At 36.1% G+C, this 23,896-nt stretch overlaps 1 protein-coding gene across 1 annotated transcript in view; it reads left to right on the top strand.

Annotated features, from left to right (window-relative positions):
- LOC134542703 (segmentation protein Runt-like) overlaps positions 1–23,672 on the top strand; it is a 79,443-nt gene extending 55,771 nt beyond the window's left edge. Inside the window, exons 3-4 of the mRNA XM_063387170.1 lie at positions 16,071–16,238; positions 23,215–23,672. Of these exons, the coding sequence (XP_063243240.1) occupies positions 16,071–16,238; positions 23,215–23,672 (626 nt within the window). The remainder of the gene's footprint in view (positions 1–16,070; positions 16,239–23,214) is intronic.
- The last annotated feature ends 224 nt before the right edge of the window (positions 23,673–23,896 follow it).

Here is a 23,896-nt window from a genome sequence, read left to right as displayed (position 1 = left end):
CCTTGTCACGGCCTGTTCTTAGCTTCTCCCGTCAAGTATTTACAGCGAGAGAAAGGATTTTTTTCCCTTCTCTTTTGTTTGACATAAACTGTGAACACTTCACGGGTTTCTACTTCCTTAGACGGAAAAACGTTATGGCACTTTTTTTTTCTAGGCACGTTACTTTTTCTCTCTATTTATTTTTTTTGTCCTGAAAATACTTTCTATTTTCAGTAGGATACAAATTACTGTTTTTTAAAGAAGCATTTACCTTAATGTATTCTCAGGCCCTAGAGGACGAAACGATGTTTGGTCGCTATTGTTTGGTTCTTTAAATTTTGTGTTACAATCTTTATTTTGTTAAGATTTATTCTTCGGGTGACATGGTGTCGTAAGCAGTTCGTTATACCAACTTTCTAATGGAAAATATATATACCTTTCTTCCCCTGAAATCACCACAAATATGTATTAAGTACATTATAATGGCGTTGGAGGTCTAACGAAGTACGTCGTACCCAAGCAAATGATAAAAATACCTACAACTCGAAACAACGTATCTCGGAAATATGATCACTAAACCAAGTCCAGTCAGTACATTGGAGAAGCCCAGGCAAGATTAATAACTCTTATTTCTCAAACTATATGCTCAATGGCACCATAGAACCTACAGCTTTTACAAGTAGTGACATATGCAGAGTTTGTGAGTAACCTACAAGCGTGGTTGAGAAGCTGTTTTGTTGGACGTGATACGACATTGTGTGTTTTGGAGATTTTTACTCAAAATCCATCTTCTGTTACAGATCATAGAGACTTAATATGTGCATGAGATATTCGGGTCTGTCATTCAGAAACTGTTAGTCCCCCATCTGCTTTTCCTTTTCACCTGGACTGTGATGCCACTTCTGATGTTTACAGTGGTCAGTCAGACACTACTAGTCTTCCAGTCCCTTTGGACACTAATCCAGATTCTGACTCAACCAATTACATTCACTAATTCGATACACATACAATTGGCTGGATCGCCTACTAGTTTCATCTCCCTTCAAGCTGAAACAACACCGATTGACACTTGTTTCAACGAAACATCACAGTTTAAGAAGAAAAGGGCAACAACTAGTTTCAGTTCGCAAGAAATCCGTCCACTTCCAGTGGTTAATAAAGGCCGACGCAAATCTAAATGCCAGTCATCAGACGTTCTTACAAGCACTCCTGCAAGAAAGCAGTGTAAATTGTTTTGCAAGTGACACATAAATATTCATGAAAACTACTATCACTACATAATAATGTTCACAGTAACACTGTCTTCGGATTCTTGCCCGAGCATTAATGCTTTGAGTTATCCCAGTACCTCCAATAGTTAAAGTTTTATAAACAGTTCCCTGAATAGCTTTCCAGTATTAAATGTGCTCCTTAACAAGCATGATAAAATTGTAATTATTGAATATAGGATTATATTTTCAATGCTTTAAAAATATGCTTGAATGAAACATCAATTGAAATATAAAATTATGCTTCGTAAGAAACACTTAGTAGGCCCTACCATCTGAAAAAAAAAAACGTATTTCATAGCCTATATGCAAAAATAACCAAAAGCCATGTGTTCTAAAAAGGTGCGATATCTTTCTTGTATTATAACGAACATTTTTTTTGGCAACTAGTTTCAAAATTAATCTTGATTGTAAGCAAGTGATCTCGCCAAACTATCATTGTTCATTTGAGCTTTTCCGTTATTTCTTCGTAAGTCTTTTTACACCTAACATTTCAAGAATATTTTAAAGAACTAATTTATATTTTCTTCGCGTCCATGTTGACCTCGGTTGTATGGTAGTGTTAATACCAGGAGCCAGAGGTTTAGGTTATGTGTGCTTTTTATTGAAAACTATAGTGTAGGACGTGTTATAGTCCTTCTTAAACTCCCTCAGCAGAAGAACCCGAACGATAACAGCCTTTAAAAGGATAAAACTGAAAAAAAAATCGCGATAGACTAAAATCCGTAACGTATACCTTTGTACCGCTCCTGTAGTCGGCCCGTGTTTTATCTGTAGGTCTGTGAGCCAATGGGAAACCCTCAATCACGAAAGTGCCGATTCACGGACAACCCAGTTAGGACATCTCGCAAGTCAGCAGCCAACACGTGACATTTGCAGATGACGGTTGAGTCTGTCCTGGAGGTCAGTGAACCCACGACTTTTCCCGGACTCTGTAGGTACATGGAGCAAGGTGGCACTTTGTCTTGGTTTTTCCGTGGTTCCTGGAAATAACTCGAGCTGATGGCTGAATACTATCTCAGTGTCCCCGTTACGTGTAGCCAGGTGTTGCCTGCTATTGGCTCGCTGTTAAAGAGAAAAATTAAGATGAGTTGAAATGATTGGCATACTGTAAAGAGGATTTACAAATAATTAAGAAATTCAGAATTCAGCACAAATTCTTAGAAATTGTAATCAAATTCTCGAAAAAAATTCATTTAAATCCGTCATAAGTTAGAAGTGTCATAACTTAGAAACAAACAACGTTAAATACACACAAAAATTTAAAAAAAAAAAAAACCTGTAACTAATACAAAAACAACTTAGAAAATCATTACTTTTAACTTTACACTGTTAAAAATTTTCGCCTTCAATTTACGAAGAGGGAGATTCGTAAATTTGCTAACACTGAGTTCACTTATTTTGAGCATAAATCCAGAGGAATATTCTTGGTATTTTACCAAAACATTCAACAACGCGTCATGTCTACAGCAAGAACACTCGTATTTGTCCTCCTGTGTGTTTGACTTTGTTTAGAACAAAACATCTAACCCGGAAGTCGAAATTCGGAAAAGTTTCTACCAGAGATTTAGGTTTTTGAAATAAGAAGAACCCTTCGTTTGTTTGAGTTAAAATTTCGTTGAGTAGTCGGCAAGTTTACTGTCATTTCTGGCAGTGTAATAACTTAGAAACGCCATAGCTTAGAGCAGTGATGCCCAACATCGTCCCATGCCGTCCGCTTTAAAATCTATCAGCAAACAAATATTACCCGGTAAAATGTCGTGAATGGTAGTCTTTGTTAACATGTGTTAATAATAAATTTGTCAGAACACAATACCCTCTAAGATTACAAACATACCTACTTGAAATACTTAAAGATATTAATTTATATACTTTTAACTTGTAATACCTTTCTGAAAATATATTTTTTTCGTTACTTCATCACATGCCACATATTAACAAAACACGGAAGACATAAAACTGTTTCATAAAGATGCAATATTATTATTTAATAATTTTGTATAAATTATATATAAATGCATGTTATATATCTATCAGTTATTAATTACGAATACTGTGTGTCTTACGGTTGGATTAGTTTCACACAACTTAGAACCTTGACCAGTTAGAACCATATAACTTAGAACTGGAGTAATTTATTTAGCACAATTTTGTTTTCTTCCTATAAGTATCAACAGCAGCCCATTATAACGGATACCTAATTCCCGCGTATAGTACATTCATATATACAATGTTAAAATTTTCACCTTAAATTTATGAAGAACGCTGGTTATATTATCCAGGGATATTCGCAAATTTACGGACGCTGAATTCATTTATTTCAAACATAGATCCAAAAAAAAAAATTATTGTTATACTAGCAAAACATCCAAAAAATTGTAAGTTTATACTAAGAGCATACTTTTTTTCCCCACGCGTTAGTTTACCTTTGTTTAGAACGAAATGTACAACTCGGAAGTCGAAATACGGCGCAGTTTGAATAGATGAAGTCTTCGTTTATTTGAGGTAGGTTCTTCGTTAAAAAAAGTGCATTAGTTGTCTGTATCTAATTTGTAACAGTGTGAAGACCGAGACGCAGAATCTCTTCCTTTTATGTTAGTGCGTAAATTAGTTAGTGTGGTGTGTAAATTGAATACAGTAACCAATTGTGCAATTGGCCAAAGAGCGATTATTTCTGGAGTGTCAATGCAACGACGTATATCGTGTTCAATAAAAACCCTTTGAATTTGATTTGTCCCACGGGGGACTCGCGCTCAGGAATCCAGGGAGGGGTTCCAGCGGGCGAAGGCGCGACGCACAGTCGCAGCGGCGCGGCGGGGCGACGTCAGCTCCTCGTGTTTGTGTTTCGCCAGTCGCGCCTCAAAGCTCGTCGCGGCGGTGGGTGGTACCGCGGCGGTGTGGGTGGAACACCGTGGGTAGCAGGCCCCGGCCGGGGTGGTGGGGGGTAGGGAGGGAGCACACAATTAAACCCGTTTAACGGCCGGGGCGGTTTGTCAGAGGCAAAGGAGACGAGCCGCAGCGAGCGAAGACGCTACCAGACGCCCCGCAGGCGCCACTAGCTCCCCCTCCCCCGTCCACCCCCTCCCCACGGTGGTGCACCCCTGCTTCCAAACACGAGCCCGAGACAAGGCGTCTTCACGGCGCGACGCCCGATCTCCTGCTATCCTGGGCCTCCTTCACCCCCTTTGTTGATCTTTCCTTTTGTCCGCCTCGCACGCCGTCTCAGTTCTTTTATTTAATGACTATTTTTAAAAATCTCCCGAGCATTTGTTGTTCCGCCACAGATATTAACTTTTTTTATAATATCATGGGTGTAAAAATGCGCGTGATTCTTCATAATTGACATCACTTGCACGCCTTTACACAGTAGATGATTATATTGCACTAAGTGAATATCTAGTTAAAACATTTTTGTGATAAAACAACAAAAGAAAGGGACGTATACAGTTGAAATATTAAAAACCTAAAAAAAAAGTAATGAAGAAAAAATTTAAAAAAAAAAATTAATTCTGAACGAGCCTTAATCTTTCAATTTTTTTTTTTTTTCGTTAATTTCAAACGATACATGAGTAAAGGTGAAAACAGAAACACATTTATAATTGTATTTCTACATACAATCACTATAACTCCTAAAATAATAAAGGAATATTTCTCACACCGCCTGCATATTGATGTTTGAAGGTTAATTTTTATATCTTGTAGTAATTGCTGTATTATAAAGCATGAAGATTTTTGCCTTTACTCAAATTTACTAAACAAATAAAAGTTAAAGAACGCTTTATAATTTTCGGGGGTATTATAAGGCATAAATTATATATAACATGGTATATTTAATTTAATGAGATCTCATTTTAATATGCATAAACGAGTTATTCATCATCCAATCATCTGCCTACAGTAAGTTTAAGTTAGTTAAGTTTATAAACACAGAGCTGTCGATTACCTGGAATAAATTTTTCCTTTAGTAATTACTGCCTGGAAAATTATTTTCGGAGTGCGGGAAAAACTATTTTAGTAAGATGGTAGGTAGTTGCTGTTTTTCTCTTCTAGGTGAGCGTCGTATTATGCCTATTTATTATTTCTTTTTGTAATGTTTAAATGGTAAACGCATATGATGTCAATAAATTATGCATTGATAAAAACTTTTTTTTTGTAATTTTCATGAAGTTAGAGCAACTGTTGTCAATCTGGTACTGTGGCTACAGCCAGAAAAGCAAATGTTTTGTATCGAAGCGAAGGCAGGAATCTCATTAATCGAAAAGACTCGGTTTCTGACGCGATATGAGTTGTTAATATTTCTGTTATTACTGTTTTTGGGGCTTTGCCTGTCAAATGATCACGAAAGACCTTTTGAATTTTATTTCTATCTAAAGCGATAGCTAAAACAGCAATTTTTCATAATTGTGATCACTTGATTTAGCCTACCTTTCACAGCTCGAAAACAACGTTTAGTGACTAATCTAGTGACCCAACAACAAATGCAAGAGATTCATCAGAAAAAAATTACTGGGAGAATTCCTTAATTATTATTCAGGCCTATAAAATGGAACAACCTACTTTGCGTGTGAGACCTAGCACTGAAGAACTACAACCGAACCACTAGCGACACCACCGCTTAACTCTCTTTCCAAGCAAACTTATCATATTTTGTTCAAATGTTAAGCATTTATTACTACCATTATACTATTTTATCAAATGTAATTGTTGGTAAACTGCATGTTGCTACAATTTGATACAAAAAAAGTTAATAGTTATTGGTTTGAAACTTTAAATTAGTATTTTTTTAATATGCAGTGTTTAAAATTCACGAAGTTTATTTAGAAAATATATATTAAATTTTATGTATTTACATCGTTATAAAATAAGCTGATACTATACAAAAAAACTCAAATGAGAGAGGTACACTGATAAAACAATTTTGTGGCCCGAAATGTTTTTGTGTTAATTATGGCTATTTTTATTTTCTATTCGGATAAAATGAATTCTTTAAATTGCGCCGTCTGCCAGGACACACATACGGTGCACGATGTTCAGGAAAAAACCACGTGATTTCTAAACTACTCAAGATATACGAGTGGGGTCTGCTTGCGAATAGTATTTAAGAATTCGATAAGGATCAAAATAATTTTTATTTCGGATTAAGGTTTTTAAACTGTGTTTTCAGAAGAGTTAAAAAAACCTGAAAGGCGTGTTTTCCGAGTAATTTTAGGCGTAAGATAACCGGTAGGCCTACAGATTCTTGAAAGCACTTAAGGGACTTGCATTACACCTTGACCTCAATTTCTATGCCCTATAAAGTTACGGTCACCACTGAAATTTCACAGATTTCCTATGGACGTGGAGAAAACTGCGTGACAGTTCAAAACCTCGCGCTTAGAGGCGATACCGCGCTAAAGCACCAGCGAGCGTCGTAATAACCATCCCGCCTCACCAACACATGTACACCTGTGACTAGATGGCCCCTCAAGTGTAAATGTATATTACATTAAATTTAAATTCTACTAGCTGATTTGCCCATACTTAGCAACGATAGAGTGGAGGCAAAACACACTGCTCAATAGGTATATGTTCGTGAATAGTTCGAAATACTCTTTCTTAGTGATGTTTTATGACCTACGGACCTATATACATATATAAGCTATTAACTTTTTTTATATTAAGTGTATAATTGATAGTCTGTGAGTGATCGGTTTGGGATTTTATATGTAGTTAGCCTACATAAATAGGCCTGACGCCACATTATTCTTATTAATATAACGTTGTTGTAAACATGATCTAAAACCGTATTGCTATGCCAGATTACATTTTGAGTTTACCCAAAAAAATTGACGGATTTCACATTTTTATTTTATATTTTGAACTGAAAAACCATTTAGAGATAAATTTAAAAAATGAACTTCTGGGGCACAATATAAGACCAAAGTACAGAAATTTCAGCTGTTTAGTTCTTTTGGACCTGAAGACTTCGTGATCAGTCAGTGAGTGATATTTGTTTTTATATATACATATTGATTAGCTACTGTACCCATGCTTCGCTACGGAAGTCTAAGCATAACATTCTTGCTCTGCTCAATTCATTGACTCAAGTTTAGTGTTCAGAAATAAACACTCCCAAGGACTTTAAAGCAAAAATTTATAAGAAAATCAAGAGTACGATTAAAAACAATTATATTACACTTTGATTAAATAACCATCAAAATCAAAAATAAATTTTTGAATACATGCAGGTATTTGCGGTTCTGAGAACTCGGTATGCAATCAAACAAACCCACGTGTAGAGATAAACAGGTACGTAATTTGTAGGAATGAAGCTTCGATAGGACGACAAACGTCATACAAGCCTCCGGTTCAGAATATTGCCTCTTAGGCCTTGTTAATAAACTACGCAAGAAACGAAAGAACGCAAGAGAAACAAGATGCAAAAAATAAAACCATGAAGTTTTCACATAAATGTTTATAAACTACGAACGGCTAAAAACGCAACGCTAGCATCGGCCAACTTTAAATTATTTCACAGAAAAAAAAAATTCTGTACTTTTAAGAAAGATTTCTTCGGAAACCTGCTGCAAAGAAATAGTTTGTAATACTACAAGAAATATATTGTAATTTTGAACAACATTTTTTATGGTTATTTTACATAGGTGAAATACTTTTTTCGAGATAATACTGACTTATTCCTTCGAAAATTGGCATAAAATTGTGTACTTTAGTTGAATTTTTCATTCAAACATAATTGTCTTAAACCAAGAAAAAATAATTGAATATTCAACAATTACACTTTATTTTTTTTTATTATGCTTATTAATGCGCGCAGTCAGTCTCGGAACGCTATTCAGGGAACAGTTTAGAAATAAATATTGGGGATACTGGGACAACACAAAGCCTAGGAATCTTTACCCAGTATTATTTAAAACACTTTTTATAGTGATACATTTGTTTTCATGTAAATGCGCGAATATTTCGGTTCCATTTAAATATATAAGTACTGTTTGCGTTTCTACTTGCATTATCGATTGCCATATTTAAAGTGAAATGTCCGAAAACGTTTACAGACGCAGGCATTATGTACATAATAGGCTCCGATGTTATAATTATAAATATCATGTTTCTACTTGTTAAACTTTTGCACAATGAAAAATAATATCAAATTATGGAAATATATTTTTCATTTTAAATATGAATTATCAAAAGAAACCTGAGGAATAAAGTTGTTCTGTATGGTTTTTCTTTATAAAATACCTTGATTGTCTTGCGTTGCTTGTGTGTTAGGTTGTTGCGAAGGTGCAATCTTGCACGATATACAATCTTTGTTTCTTGCTCATTAACTTATGTTCCACTTAAACATTTTTTTGTTAGTTTGCAAATTATTAGGTTATTAGCTACTTGTGAATATGCTATTGGCAACTTGTCTTCCAAGAGTTTTGAATTAAAACTTTATTAAATGTTGAAGCTCAGACGAAACATACAAAGGTTTTGCTGCTAGGCTGTCCCTGAACAATAACGAGAATTTAGGATGTGATGACATTTTTTTAGGAATTATTTCACAAATGTGTATTGTAAAATTTATATTGATGTAGTTACGTCGTATTGTAAATTTGCTGAAATATGTTTGAAAAATTTATTTCAGATAATTTGTTGGTAATTGTAGGTCAAAACCTTTCATTTAATCCTTCAAGTAAATTATATTAAAATGAAATAAGTATATTTAAGAACAAATATTACAATATTTAATTTTACGATATAATAAAAATCCATAATTAAAACTAAGATACAATTTAAAAATTTGAGGGAAAAAATTATTACAAACAAATAACACGTAGATAATTCGAGTGAAAAAATGTGAAATCATTCTAAATTGAAACTACAATGAAAGGCACCATAGAAACAGTGAGTAAACATGAAGTCAAGACTTTTTTTTTTGAAAGTTGGAAGGAGAAAAAAATGAAACAAATACCATGAAAGTTGAGTGATAGTTTGGGAATCATTCTTCATTGAATATGCAGTGAAAGGCATCTTAGAAACAGCGAGGAATCATTATCTGGCTCAAAAGAATATTAAAACTTGTATAACACTGTGTGACCTCAGAATGTAATTCCAAGCTTGATTCCTCCGACGGTGAAACCGCCTTCGCCTCTGAATCGCCTCGCTACGAAGTCCTGTAGGACACGACTCTGCCCTTCGCTCGCCGCTGGGAGACTTCTTTTTATCCTCTCGCCGCTTTTAAAGTTTCCTTTTGAAATGCGCCGCATTGGGGGGGAGGGGGGCGAATTTATGTTTTCACGCATTTCTTTGAGGTTTTTAATGTCGTCAGGGGCTTGTGGCACGCAGTAACGTCTTGCACCCGCCGGATCAAAAAGAAAAACAAGTGCAAGGAGCCAAAAAAATAAAACAGGACCCGAACAGAGGGTTGTGTAAATTGTTAGCTCTGGTTCCAGAAATAATCCTCTGCGCCATGAAACTTTACTTGCCGACAGCACGAAGTCATTCGTTGGCTTCGCTCGGCTGCGGTGGCTGAAAATGGCGAGCCAATCACCAACGTTCATTGCCGCGCCTATGAAATTCGAAATCTTGTGTCCACAGTCCAACTACTGGTATTGACGGAATGGAAAGGTCCACTGGAAAAAGGGCCCGGTGATGCTTCTGCAGCGATCATGTCAGATGCTGATGGAGCAATGACAGAATGAATGGCTCACGGCAGCATCCGCCACGTTTTTCCCACCTGTGAAGAATCCAGTTGCGACCTCGCCGGTGATTGAACTCGGCTCACTTTGGCGAGCAACTGATACCATTCAACCACAACGGTCTCCAATGTACCTCTGATGACTACAGAGACTGCAACTTCACGGGGGTTCATTTCGCGATAGGCAAAACTGCAAATACGTTTACCATAATGAAAATTCTACGATTTGCCCAGAGTATTTTTTTTGGCACTGAGTCAGTTAGGAAACCTTATATTAATCATTTATCTAATTACTGCAGTCACCATTAATTCGCAAATTCTTTGTCTAGAAAATAAGACTTTATATAATATATAAGCTTTACGGTATGTGATTAAAATACAGCGATTTTACACGCCCCTGACGAACCTGGGCCAGTTATGTACAAGGAAATGAAGTGTGGACTCTAACACGTGTACTCCGCCAAAGAATGTGATCTTAGAATTGACCAAAGAGCATTATAAAAAGGCTTGATTTTATAAAGGCTGGGTGAGTCTAGCCTGGAGTGAATTAATCCACTGGTTCTAACAATTAGGTGTTACCCAGTTGTAGCCTACAAAATTGGCGTGATTATTTGGAAAAAGGCTAGACTTCTTACTGTTATACATTTTAGAGGCCTTTGTTATTAAATTATGGATTATTTCACAAGACCTAAAGGAATGAGATCCAGAATAAATATTTCAAGAAACACGTGACTCAGTAGGTAATATGCAACCAGGACAGATGTTACAATGTGGAATTAGTTAACAAAAAAACGATACTGTCAGAATTATGCCAGAAAATAACCTGAACTATTTAGGTTTATGTACAGAATGAGTCTGAATTCGAGCGAAAACTTCGGCTGCAGGTTTATTATGAAAAAAATTAATTGAAAACATATCTAAGACTTATGTTCTAACATGCTTTCCAATGCTTTCTACATATGTCTTTGAACCTTGGGTTAAACACATTTTTATTGAAAATAATATAGAAATTATTTAAGGTGTCTCTTGTGCACTCGCTGCTGCAACATTTTTACTTCCTCAGGTTGCATGTAGTTGGGTTATTTTCAATGTTGTAATGTCATTGAGTAGTTTTCTTGCCCTTCCAAGCGTGTCAAACTTAACCATGATCCAATGATAACAAGTGGTGGCTCCAGGAGGGACTATCGTACGAAGAATGGTTGCAGTTGCAAAATAAGTAAAACAAAAATTTGACATTGGCCTTGAAATATTTACAAATTATCTGTCTCAGGTACTGAAATTTTAATAGCTTCATAAAACTTTTGATGAAAGAGTTACATTAATTTAAACAAATAAATAAATAAACTTACTGTCTTTCAGAAAAAAATAAAATAAAATTGTGCTAGTCTTTCAGTACTTGTCAGTCGTTTGTAACATCTAACCGTGGTAACGAGAAAAAAACTTTTGGGTACAGTGATTAGAGTAAAAAGCATTTCTTATTTTTTTTGGGGCCCTACTTCTCCAGTTTGCAATTTTTCCTCACACTTACGCAGCCTGTATTCTCGCACGTACTCTGTTCTTGATTTACCCTTCCCTATGAATTAAAAAAATTAAGAAAATCGTATCGATTCAGGAAATTATTAACACAAAGAAAATTAATTGTTTTATAATCAGTTCGTTGATTGTTTATGTACTAATTTTAATTAACACGGCCTGAAAAGTAATGAACCTTAAAACTTATAAACCATTATAATGTTAACACTCAATTTATACAAATAACCTCCAGGAATGAATTCGTATCACAAACTATGTATGAACACAACACGTTTTTGAAGTCATACTTCTTTAGGCGCGTTATGAAAAAATTTAGAGTGAAATTTTATGATGCGCGCGCATCACTGTAACACCGGACATTAAGTCTCGAAAAAAAAACTACCAACAAAATAGAAATAGAACCTCTATTAATCTCGCATGTTGGCACGCTCGTAGCCTCTGATCACTGTTTTTAGATTTATAATATTTATCCACATGTTTCTAGTTTCTACATTCACAACACGTGTTTTAGTTCCATACAAGTACGAATTATATCCGTGCTAATAAATTATATTCAGTAGTGATTTAAATCGAATATTTTGATTAATATTATTTACTATTCGTAAATATTAGTAAAAAAAAGTTGTGCTTATATACTTTTTCAAGTGCTCCAATATAATTGAGATTAACTATCCGTGTGTATTATTTATTGATATAAATTAAAATATTATTTTATATCATTAATACTACATATTATTAAATTATTAATGTTAAATATTTATTTTTGGTTATTTAATATTTACAAATTAAAGAAACAAATTTAATAAAACATTTAATAAAAAATTGACATAAAAATTAAAATATTAATTTTTATTATTTTTATTAAATTGAATAAATATTTATAAAAATAAATGAACAAATTTAATGACAACATTTTCATAAAAATTAAAAGTGAATATTAAATTAAGAAAATAATAAATATTTAAAAATGAATAAACCTAAATTAAATTTTTGAATTTATTATTAAATATATTTATTTTCTTTTAAAATATTTAATAATTAATAATAAATATTTAAAATTAGGAATCTTATAATATTTAGTACAAATTATCTCATATATATTTATTATTCTCTAAATTTTATTTATTTAATTTTTCAAATTTAAACTGAACTTCATTGACTGTGTTGACTATCTTTTTCCAGCCCTTTTATTATTTTATTGTAATTAATTATTTGCATGCAAGTAAAAACTATTTTTTAATGATGCCAAATAAGTATAACTTCTCACGCGCGTACATAAGTACACGCACCCATTTTTTTGATACAACACAAAGAAGTATTGAATTTATTTTATAATTTCGTGCATTATTATTTCACAACTTATTTATAAAGTTTTATAATAGCCACGTTGCAATGCGTTGCGCTGTTCAAGACGACTGTTAGCGGAACGAACCGTAAACAGCTGTGTCTTCTTTCTTTTCGCCCTTCCACTCTCTTTCTCTCTCTCTCTCTCTCTCTCTTTGCGCTAGCCGACACGGCGCGGCACAAGCGCCGACTGCAGCTTGCGCCGCGCGCTCCTCCCTGCTTCCTGTTACACACTTCCGTCTCATTCACGAAACTACTCCCACAAAATGCCGCAGCCTATCCCGAAAAATTATTAAAATTCTGTTTCGGGAGGAACTCGCGCCCCTTACCCCCCCCCCCCCCTCCTTCGCCCCTTCATGAGAACGCCATTATAGTGGATAAACGCATGCATTTTAGCCTCTATCCGGTCTTTAAGGCGGTGACGGCCAAATTTTTCCAGGGCAGGATATTATTTTGGTAAATAATCCGAGGGGCAGTCACCAACAATTAATATTAAATTTCTTATAATGATTTATTAATGTCACGTCAACCTGTAGAATAACCAGTAAATATTATGAAAGTACGAATAGCAACTCTCCTAAAAAAAAACACTATTAACAAAATATATAAAACATGTGGGCGAGTCTTTCAGTGCTCGCAGTGATGTGTAAACATATGTTATCGGTACCGAGCTATTTTAATGTGTTCTCATGTTGCAAACACACTTATAATATGAAACTCAGGCACGAAATTTTAACGCATATTTCTTCAAAACAATGCCGAGCGTGATAAATATACGAGAACTGTGTTTACAACTATATTTCTTGACACGAATCAAACGTACTATCCGTACCCACCCCTATAATTAGTTGCTGGAGCAGCTATGTCGACTATCGAATCATTCGATTTGCAAAGAAATTTCAAAATATATAATAAAATGGCACCTATAAAAAGATAAAGACATGAAAATGACTAAACACGGGCAAAGGACTGGATTTTCGACAATAAATTTCATTAAACCACTGCCATCTTGTTAAAATTTCTCAAACATTTAATATTATAATATTTTCCTTTGGCTTTGTGAACATTCTGGTTCTCACCTTCCGCCCCAGATGACAGCACCGTGCTTAAACATTTTCGTTTCATGCTACTTCCGTTGTATTCACGAAATTACTCCTACCAAATCACATATACTAAGAGCTAAGATGTTACACATCAAAAGGAGTAAGCAAAGTTAACATACATGTCAGCCAAATTACTGAAATGACAGTCGTGCCCTCAGTCAAGTAAAACAAAGCAAACTTAACAAGGCACGGCAAAGCCAAGTTATAAGCAAAACCAAAACCCAAATTTTCATAAGAGTGAGGCCGAAATAAAATTTAAGTGAAGAACAGCTCAAATAAAAATGCACTTTCATTTCGCACGCCTATCTTTAAGTAAATTCATGTACAGTGCTGGAAGCTACCAGGTAGAGATCTACTCGAAGAAGATACCAGTTCATCATTTGAAACACGTAACACCACCTTAAAATTAACAATAGTGCGAATGCGCGAGTGGAAAATGGTTACCCCGTAAAATAAAGGGAGGGAATTAGAGAAGGGCAAGGTGGGAAATTCTCCCGCCACCTAAAAGTGATGAGGTAAAGATAATACGTGGGAACCAGAGCTCTGACTACACCATACTCATGGTGGGAGGTACATACCTCCCAAGAGTTAATATTCTTTCTGTAAGTTGAGAAATTTTATGCTCTGTCAGGATTACACAATTCTTTCTTGGGATGGCTCCTTCTTATTACACTAATGGACTACCAAGGTTTGGTTAACCTTTTCAGTCACACTTTGTCAATACCTAAGACATTATTATAATTTTTTTATTGTAACCAAACTTTTTTTGTGTAGTAATAATAATCTTACACTTTAATTGTAATGTTAATGTATGATTATAATTTTAAAATAATTAAAGCGAAATAAAATTTAATTCATAGCCATAAATTAAGATATCTACTAGAATGATTAACCCACACATTAAAGGTACTCCACGTATCAATGCGATTTAAATAGTCCACTTCAGTGGACGAATAGACTGAAAGGGTTAAATTACGTCAGGTTACTTTACATAATATTATGTTTGGTTGGATTGGACTAAATTTTATTTACTGCCTTCAATTTTTCTTTATTTTCTCAATTTTTATCTATTTCCTACCATTTTTCTCAACTTAGGTTCCCTAGGTGCGCTTCGGGAACGATGTAGCTCGTGCGCACTGTGTGGGCAGTTGCGTCAGCAATGTTGGGTTCATTCTGGTATTCCATTCCATGCGACATTCTACTAAACATGCCACCATGGTCGGGAAAAATAAGATCGTCATAAATAGCGAAAATATTGAATGCACAGTATTTTCCATGTAATCAATTGACAAGTAAGTAAGAAATAAGTAATAAATGCATGCAAATCATTGTCAAAGTCGAAAATATTGAATGAAATTGACTTGTGACACAATAACAGAATAATGTAAAATATATTTAAACCTCATTACTAACACAATAGAGAATATTTCTTAACAACACGCGAGTTAAAACACTTTGACGCGCGATAATAATAAATAACAAATAGATCGCGACACAAGAAAAAAATAACTAACATGCTTCTTCCCAATAACTGGGGGGGAAATATCCATACGGATGAATCACGCGAGACCGCCATCTTTTCGAGATTTCTGACACTTCCACAGATGGCAGCAGCGTGTTTAGCGACACATTTCCGTCCCAATCGACTTCCGTTCCATTCACGAAATTACTCCTATCAAACGCCGTATACTGAAATCGAAGATGTTTACACATTATTAATGTATGTATAGATTACGAAATATTAAATTATATTTTTTATAATTCTTTGAGAATATCATGGCTATCTAACAGCATCTACAGACAAAATATTCTACATACAGGAAAGCAAAATACTGACTAATACACAACGTATGACTAGCAAAATTTCTTTGTTGAAAGATTGCTGAGGTAGACCGTAAGAAATGATGTAGGTACGGTTGCCATCATAACATAAGACAGAATTGACTAAATGATGATGTTTCTAAGTTACGTGTTTATAAGTTATGACAGTTCTAAGTTAATATTAATGGCAGTTCGAAGTTAAGTGGTTTTATTCAAGAATTCTAAGTTACGACAGTTCCAAGTTGAGGCTTGGAAACTTCTGCGGGGATAGCAGCTGGAGCTGCCCCCTGGCGCGCGGTGAGGCGGCGATCCCGCCTGACGCCGGAGTGTTGCGTGTTGCAGACTTCCACTACCTGCCGGGGCAGCACCCGGGGTTCGGCCCGTTCGCCGTGTTCCCGGCCGCGCAGTGGCTGGACTCTGCCTACATGGCGGCCTACCAGTGGCCCGAGTACTTCCGCCGCCCGGAGCTGTGCAAGCTGTCGCCGCCCGCCTGCTCGTCCGTCGTCAAGGGTAGGCAGCCACTAGCTCACTTCGATGGCCTTCAGGATAGACTACACATTCTCCTGTACACTTGGGGAAATAACGGAAGTTCATTGGCTGCCGACTTGTAAGTCGTCTCAGCAGGTTTTTCTGTCATTCGATACTTCTTTGGTTGAGGGTTTATAATTGGTTGAGATTACTCAAGATGAACAGTAAGCCAATAGCAAAATCATGTAAAAGGCATATGTGTTTGAATTATAGTCTATCGCCGAATGAATCTGCGAATTTTTCCGGTCTCTACACATTAGCTTATTTCGTTTGCACTTTCACAATTCACTTTTCAAAATTTTATTCTGTACCTAACGTAAAATAATAATGTATTTTAAAAAATTGTGTGCCTGTACTTACGTACGAGTTTTAGAAGTCATACTTACTTTGCGTAATAAAAAAATTACTTTTCATTTTTCATGAAAATAATTAATAGACGTAAAATAATAAAAGTACTGGAGTGATATTAAAAATACCTTTGGTGAAGTATAAATCTACACAAAATAAAAAATTAAACAGATACACAAAATTTAATATTTATATCAACACGTGTATAAAATTAATTATTTAATATACTGTAATAAAATAATAGAGATGAATTTATAAGCTAGTAAAAATCAATAAATGTGCTGAATGTGTATTCTATTTTTTTTAAATTAATATAAAAGTGATGTAATAATTTTATGTTTATATTGCAAATAAATTATACATACTGGAACATGTATTCAATTACATAAATACACTTATATTGCTAAGATTCACAATAAATAAATATTTAAATTATATTCATCAGTATTCACTATCAATCATTGAAGTATATGATTTTAATGCATTCATATAATTATAATTGAATGTAGACATTAACCTCCGGTCTTTTTTGTTGCATGCTGCGCGCGCATCGTAAAATCTCATTCTAATCATTTCTTTATTACGCGCCTAAAGACGTTATATATAACTTAACTTATATGAATATACTTGAAAGTACACTGGAGAAAAAAGTTTACAAGCACAATTTCAATCACTAATATTCACCATATATATATATATATATAGAGAGAGAGAGAGAGAGAGAATGATATTGACCAGTATTAAGCATTAATCACTAAATTATAAGTTTTCCAAGCACATATATAATTTTTATCTGTATGTAAACCTTTTTTGTATGTAGCCTTTATATTCATCCTGTGAAAATTTCATTGCATGGTGGGCGCGCATCGTAAAAACTCATTCTAATCATTTCTTTATTACGCGCCTAAAGACGTTATATATAACTTAACTTATATGAATATACTTGAAAGTACACTGGAGAAAAAAGTTTACAAGCACAATTTCAATCACTAATATTCACCATATATATATATATATATATATATATATATATATAGAATGATATTGACCAGTATTAAGCATTAATCACTAAATTATAAGTTTTCCAAGCACATATATAATTTTTATCTGTATGTAAACCTTTTTTGCATGTAGCCTTTATATTCATCCTGTGAAAATTTCGTTGCATGGTGGGCGCGCATCGTTAAATTTCACGATCATAATTTTTTATTCGTAACGTTGCTAAAGAAGTATAATTTCAAAAATTCTTAATATACCATCGCCAGAGGTACGGGAGTTTCACGGATTCATTTGGTCACAAGCTAGAATTCAAACCTTCATATTCTTACATGGTTTTCACGATTGGACACCAGTTATTTGCACATGCTCCTCTACGACCATTAACCAGCGATGCCCAGTAGAGAAGCAAGCAAATCAGGTAGTGTCTTTTAATGAGAACAAAACTTTTCATACTCAGAAATCAGCTAATGTTCAAGAAAAAGTAGGAAGAGCAAACATAAGACTTTGAATTTTAGTCTAATGTGAACCAAATTCACATAATTTTCGAGTCTCTGTCGCTTTTAATGCAGTTGGAAAGGGTACAACAAATTTACACAATTTTTAATTTTATCAGACGTCTTGGCATAGCAATTAACTAAACGCAGAACTTAATAATATGTTATAGCGAATTATAAATTTTAAAATCGTAACTTTTTTAATTCTAGGCCGAGTGTTTTCATAAAAATCATTCCAGTAAAAATAAGCTGTAAGAAGTAAGCATAATCCGCTAAAAGTTGACAAATAACGGTTTCATTTGTAGCGTTCCTGCATTTTGCATTGTTTACAATGAGCATGGCTTAAGAATGTGACTTAATCAATGACAGGAAAAATTCTTTAATATTTAAATAAGCGTCAAAGATCTTGCTGGTTTCATGCAGCGTTTTTTATTTTGGTTTAATTTTTGCCTCATTTTTTAATAGGGTAGAATGTATGAAAATAAAATGTGAACAAAATCTTTCTTGCAATTTTTGTTATGCCACTCTGTTTGTGATTATTATATTTACAATTAACTCAACCGTTTCTGCTCATCAAAACGAGAATAGTTTAGCCAGACTATTTATATTTCTCTTGACAATATTAGTTAATATTTTAAATTACAATATTTCATATATTCATTAAAAAAATTAAAGAAAGACATTTTCTCTGGATAATAATAAATTTTCTCAACAAATTTGACGTTAAATTTTTCTCATTATTTATTTATATCTTGTGTTTATCATTCCATAGATTTTTTAATTACTGTCTTTTTGGTGATTGCTGAGATGAAAACTTTGTATTTTTTTCATTAGAGTACAGTTCGAGAGGTCAAGCTGTAATGCCAAACTGTCAGTAAAGACACTCTTCCTCAAATGAGTTCGTCGAGAAACTATTTATAGATCATTTTGCTTTAAACATATCTAAAAAAAATCGTGAAAACTATTTCACTGGTCCTTTAAGCTTTACGGTGACATGTTACATATTCTAAAAGACACCTAAAGGATCTTAATGATTTGTTTTAAAATTCGATTTTCTAACGCAAATTCTTTCAAAGTAACTACATGTTTGACAAATAAAATAAATATCTTTACAAAAAAACTTTAGCTACTTTATTGTTATAGGCTATTGGCAAAAAAATAATGGTATAGCATGATTTGAAAAAGAGTTCATATTTTTTTTATATTCGTCATTGTTTTATTAACTGTATGTCGTAAGAAACTCAACAACGAAAAAAAATATTAATATGGAAACACAAAGAAAATAAGCCGAGATAAGCCGATGCAAAAAACAATAAAAACCGTGCCAGCAATGAGTATTCCGTAGAAGGAATTAATAATAAGAAAAATGTTACAGTACAGACGGACACAGTGGCTACCAACGACGAGGCAGTTGTAACAAGAACAGAAAATACAGAAAAAGACCAACAGATGAATCTAACGATGATACTAAACAGACAATGTGTAAAACACAACGAAAACATAAAATACTTACAGGCAACTCCAACGATACAACAAAACAGATATTCTGAACACTACAACGACGACAGCACAGTGACATCGGCTGATTTTCGCTTGTTTTCTTTGTATTTGCATATTTAACTTTTTTTGTTTGTTATTGATGTTTCTTTAAATACAGTGTAACCAGCAGTGGCGTATGTAAAAAAAAACTTCTTAAATCAATTTTTCCCACTGAAAGAACCATTCAAATACTAACAAATATAACATTGTCCTAGATGAATTTAATTTGAAGAGCTTGTCTATGAGCTAATATGGTATTAAAATGTTACAATTTCTTATCTGAGATAGACTACGGCACCTCAGGAACCCGTGCGAAAGACGAAGAATGTCGCGGAACAAACATTTTTCTTCAGTCTGTTTGACTACTTAAGGTGTTTTATTCCGCCGTTTCGCCCCCAGGCAACGCCAATACCCGGTCAAAAAACTCGATCCCCTCGGAAGGGAAGCCGCCGCTATATATCAGGCTGCACACGGAAGCTACCGAAAGGGAATGAAGGCCTTATCCCTTGAGTACATATTTCGCCATAATAAATAATACACGTTCATTCCAGTGTAAGTAATTTAAATACGGCCACGAGCCTAACCCTCGCAACCCCCAAAGATTCATCTCCGAAACCACCCTCTGAATTTTTTTTTCCCTGTGCACGCCACCTTAAAGCTATAAAGGAAAAGGAGGGGTGTTGGCGCAAGGGTGGCCTCCTCTAGCTAACCACACCGGCCGCCATCTTGGTTTTCCGGTAGCCATTGTGGCAGCGGGGAAATGTACACATTACCTCTGACTCATTCCGCTGATTTCCACTCCATATACAACACGCACACACATGCGCGCTTCCCCTCCCTCTCCCCCTTAAACCCTCTTCAAGCCCTCCCACTGGCGAAAGATAAAGAGATAGAACGGCGGCACGGATAAATAAAGATGGAGAGCGGATTTTCGAGTGCGGAGGGAGGGAGGAAGAGAGAGAAGAAAGGGGTGTGTGTTTCAAATCAAAAGCCACCCCTCTTCCACCCCCCTACAACCAACACCTCTCTTTGCTACACTGTTATCCCTCGCTGCTTATCCGAGAACGCCAACTTTGGGGTAAGAACAATTTATAGGTATGCAGATAGCAAGCGTTTTGTAGATTTCTGGGATCCGTTGCGAGAGACTATAAAGAAATTATTTAGTTGTGAGAATGACCGGTTAGCGAGAGCTTTATTTCGTGCAGGATAAATATTAAATTTGATGTTCGCATATGATATTTAATTCATGCTTTGGTACCTAGATGTTTCAAATTTAAATAACTAGAATACTTGTGCAGGGATAATAATATAATTATTTAATTTTAAACTTATTTAAGGTGTAAACAGTTGAAGTTTATGTGTTTCGCATTAACCGATGGTCACTTAAAAAACATTTATCTTTTGTCTTTAAAATTAATGAAAGTAGTAAATTTAAAAAAATAATTCCAATATTTTATATTATTTATTTATCTTAAAATTATATATTATTTTTAATACGTTAATGTATTTTAATACAATATATTATAAAATAATTAATGAATATTTAGTTAATTACGTTGAGAAGGATCTGCGAATAAATAACGTATTTGAAATAGGACGTCAAATAGAATAAACGATAGCTTATTTGAAGTAAGACAATTTTTAAGACTCACTAATATCAATCATTATGAAATACAATGAGCTGAGTTTGCATATACTGAGTGTCCCATAACTCTCCAACAAGCTGAGAACAGTTGATAGGGCAGTAAATTACGGTTATGAAATTAAAAAACCCTAATTCAAAAAGTGTCGTCGTTTTCCAGTTATAGACATTTTTTTTTTTTAAATTTTCTGTACGTACAAAAAAATCATGTAAAATTACAGATATTTGTAAATTTTAACATTTACATAAAAACAACTGTATCACTGCAAAAAAAAGAGTGTCTGCAATAATACTGACTGTTACAAATAGTATCTCATGTGAAATAATAATACATGTTTAGTGTTCAGTTATTAAAGTGAAAACTTCTTTAGCCGCGTTGAGCGATTCTTGGTAGGGGCAAAACGTATGGGTTCGCGTCACCGACATGCTAGTGACGTGTTGCGCCAGACTGGCGACGCGCAACGGCCTGTGTACATGTGTACGCATATATACACTAAAACATTGTATATACTCGACTGTATCATGTGCGTGTTGAACTCTTTTTTTTGGATGGGTAAAATCTTGTGAGTTCGCATCACCGACATGCTGTAGTAGCAGTAAGTGAAGTTTATTTGACCACGTGAATACATGACCTAGGTCTGACATTACTGGTAAGTTATAGCTAGGTAATGAATTTTTACGTAATTTTTACATACCACTGACATCTGTTGTGACAAAAAAATGATGTAAAGATAAATTATATCATGCTGACATCGTACTGACATAAAAACAAAATCATTTTCTTACGTACATTTGACGTAGAAATGATGTCATATTACACATTTAAAAACAAAGTTTTATTTTTCACTTCTGTTGACAGTCACCATGACTGTTTATTTTAAAGTCAGAATGACTACAATTTTAATATATACTGTCAGTAGACACTATTTTATGGTCTGGAAAAAATCAGGAAATAGAATGATTAACAATGGTACACAATAAAAATTAATTATAACAACTCGGACGGTATAAATCTGACCAGTGTTCGCCATTAGCTATGTACTGCAATCCAAGCTTGAGACGGACTATGGCCACTGTGCCACCTCATCTCCGTCAACGATGGTCCAAGTACGTGAAGAGCTTCAGGGGAAAATTTTGGTCACTGCCGACACTACTTTTTTTTTCTCGGTACGGAACGGATGGTCACGCAAGAGTTTGCATGCTCTCGCGAGCTGAGCGTGTCGCAAATCGGATTACATTCGCTACGAGCGTGCGATAGAAGAGGGGGAGGGGGGCGGGGTGTACACAGTGGCCAGGAGACTCCCGCAGTGCCCGTGCTCAGGGTGGATTTGGGGGGGGGGGGGAATTTCCGCCCCCCCCCCCCAAACCCCCTTCAGGAAGGAAGAGGGGGAGTGGTCAAAGGGCAGAGAATTAATCTGTGCGGGAGCACACGTGTGGCCAGAAAAAAAAAATAAACATGCCAGAGCGGCGCTGCAGTAATATCCTGTAGCGTCGGCGTTGGTTTACGGTCAGCACTGGTTGGGCCTTGCCTACAGCCCGACCCACGCAGCCTTGTTGCCGTTTTGTCAAGCGAAGAACGTCTGTGGCGGAGTATTCCATATCTTGGAGCTAACAAAACTTATACATTAGAAGGCGGTTTGCCGCAACGACCGAGTAAAAAGTCTCCGGCCACAGCATTTTAAGAAATTCAGACGCAAAATGAAGTGGCGGTTTTTAAACCGTCTCGCGTCTGATTGGCCCGTGTTAGGAAATGTGTCCCAACATTCTTAGATTTTCCAGGGATTTTCTTTCGTTTTAAAGTCACTCTAGGAAACCGTTACCATTATTCCTTAATATTACGGTTCTGTTTGGTGCGATTTGTGTCGTGGTCTCTGATGACATTTCTACCCACAATACGTCAGTCCCACGTGAAATAAAGGTTACCGTTTGTCCTCAGGCGTGTCGCCTCTGCTGGCCTCGCCCATGGACTTCTACATGCACCACCACGCCAGCGCCGCCGCCCTGGGTCCGGCCGGCGCCTTCCCGCCCTCGGCGCTGCCGCCCCCGGCCTACCTGCCCACCCTGCTCGGCTACCCGCCGCCCCCGCCGCCCCCCGCCGCCGGCGACAAGCCGCCGCCGCCCTGCCCGCCGCTCGCCGCCGCCCCCTCCAGCGACGACGGCGGCGGCAGCGAGTCGGAGGACGCCGCCTCCGGGGGCGACGCCGTGGTGCGCTCCGCCTTCCAGCAGGTGCGGCCGTCGGCCAAGCCGGAGGCGGCGGCGGGGGTCGTTGCGACGTCGACGCCGCCCCCGGAGGCGGGCGCCGGGAGGACGTCGTCGCCGGGGGCCGTCACGATACTGGCGTCGGCCCGCCCCGGAGCGCTGCCCGCCAGCAAGAGCGTCTGGAGGCCGTACTAGGCGGCGAGGCGGCCAGACGCACACTCCGTCCACCGTCACTTGAACCATTCTTGCGCGAGGACGTCGCTCACATCCTTACATTTCAAAACAACAATACTTATTGACCATACTCCAATTACAATTGGTGTCCAGACAAACTTTTTTATTTACCGTGCAAAGACTATGCCTTTTCCGCTGCGATATTCAGTTCAAAACCGCTTCTGCCATACGTGGTAAAAGCCGTA

Source organism: Bacillus rossius, assembly GCF_032445375.1.
Source record: "Bacillus rossius redtenbacheri isolate Brsri chromosome 9 unlocalized genomic scaffold, Brsri_v3 Brsri_v3_scf9_1, whole genome shotgun sequence".
In the NCBI taxonomy this organism is placed as follows: domain Eukaryota; kingdom Metazoa; phylum Arthropoda; class Insecta; order Phasmatodea; family Bacillidae; genus Bacillus; species Bacillus rossius.
This window is presented reverse-complemented; position numbering and strand designations above follow the sequence as displayed.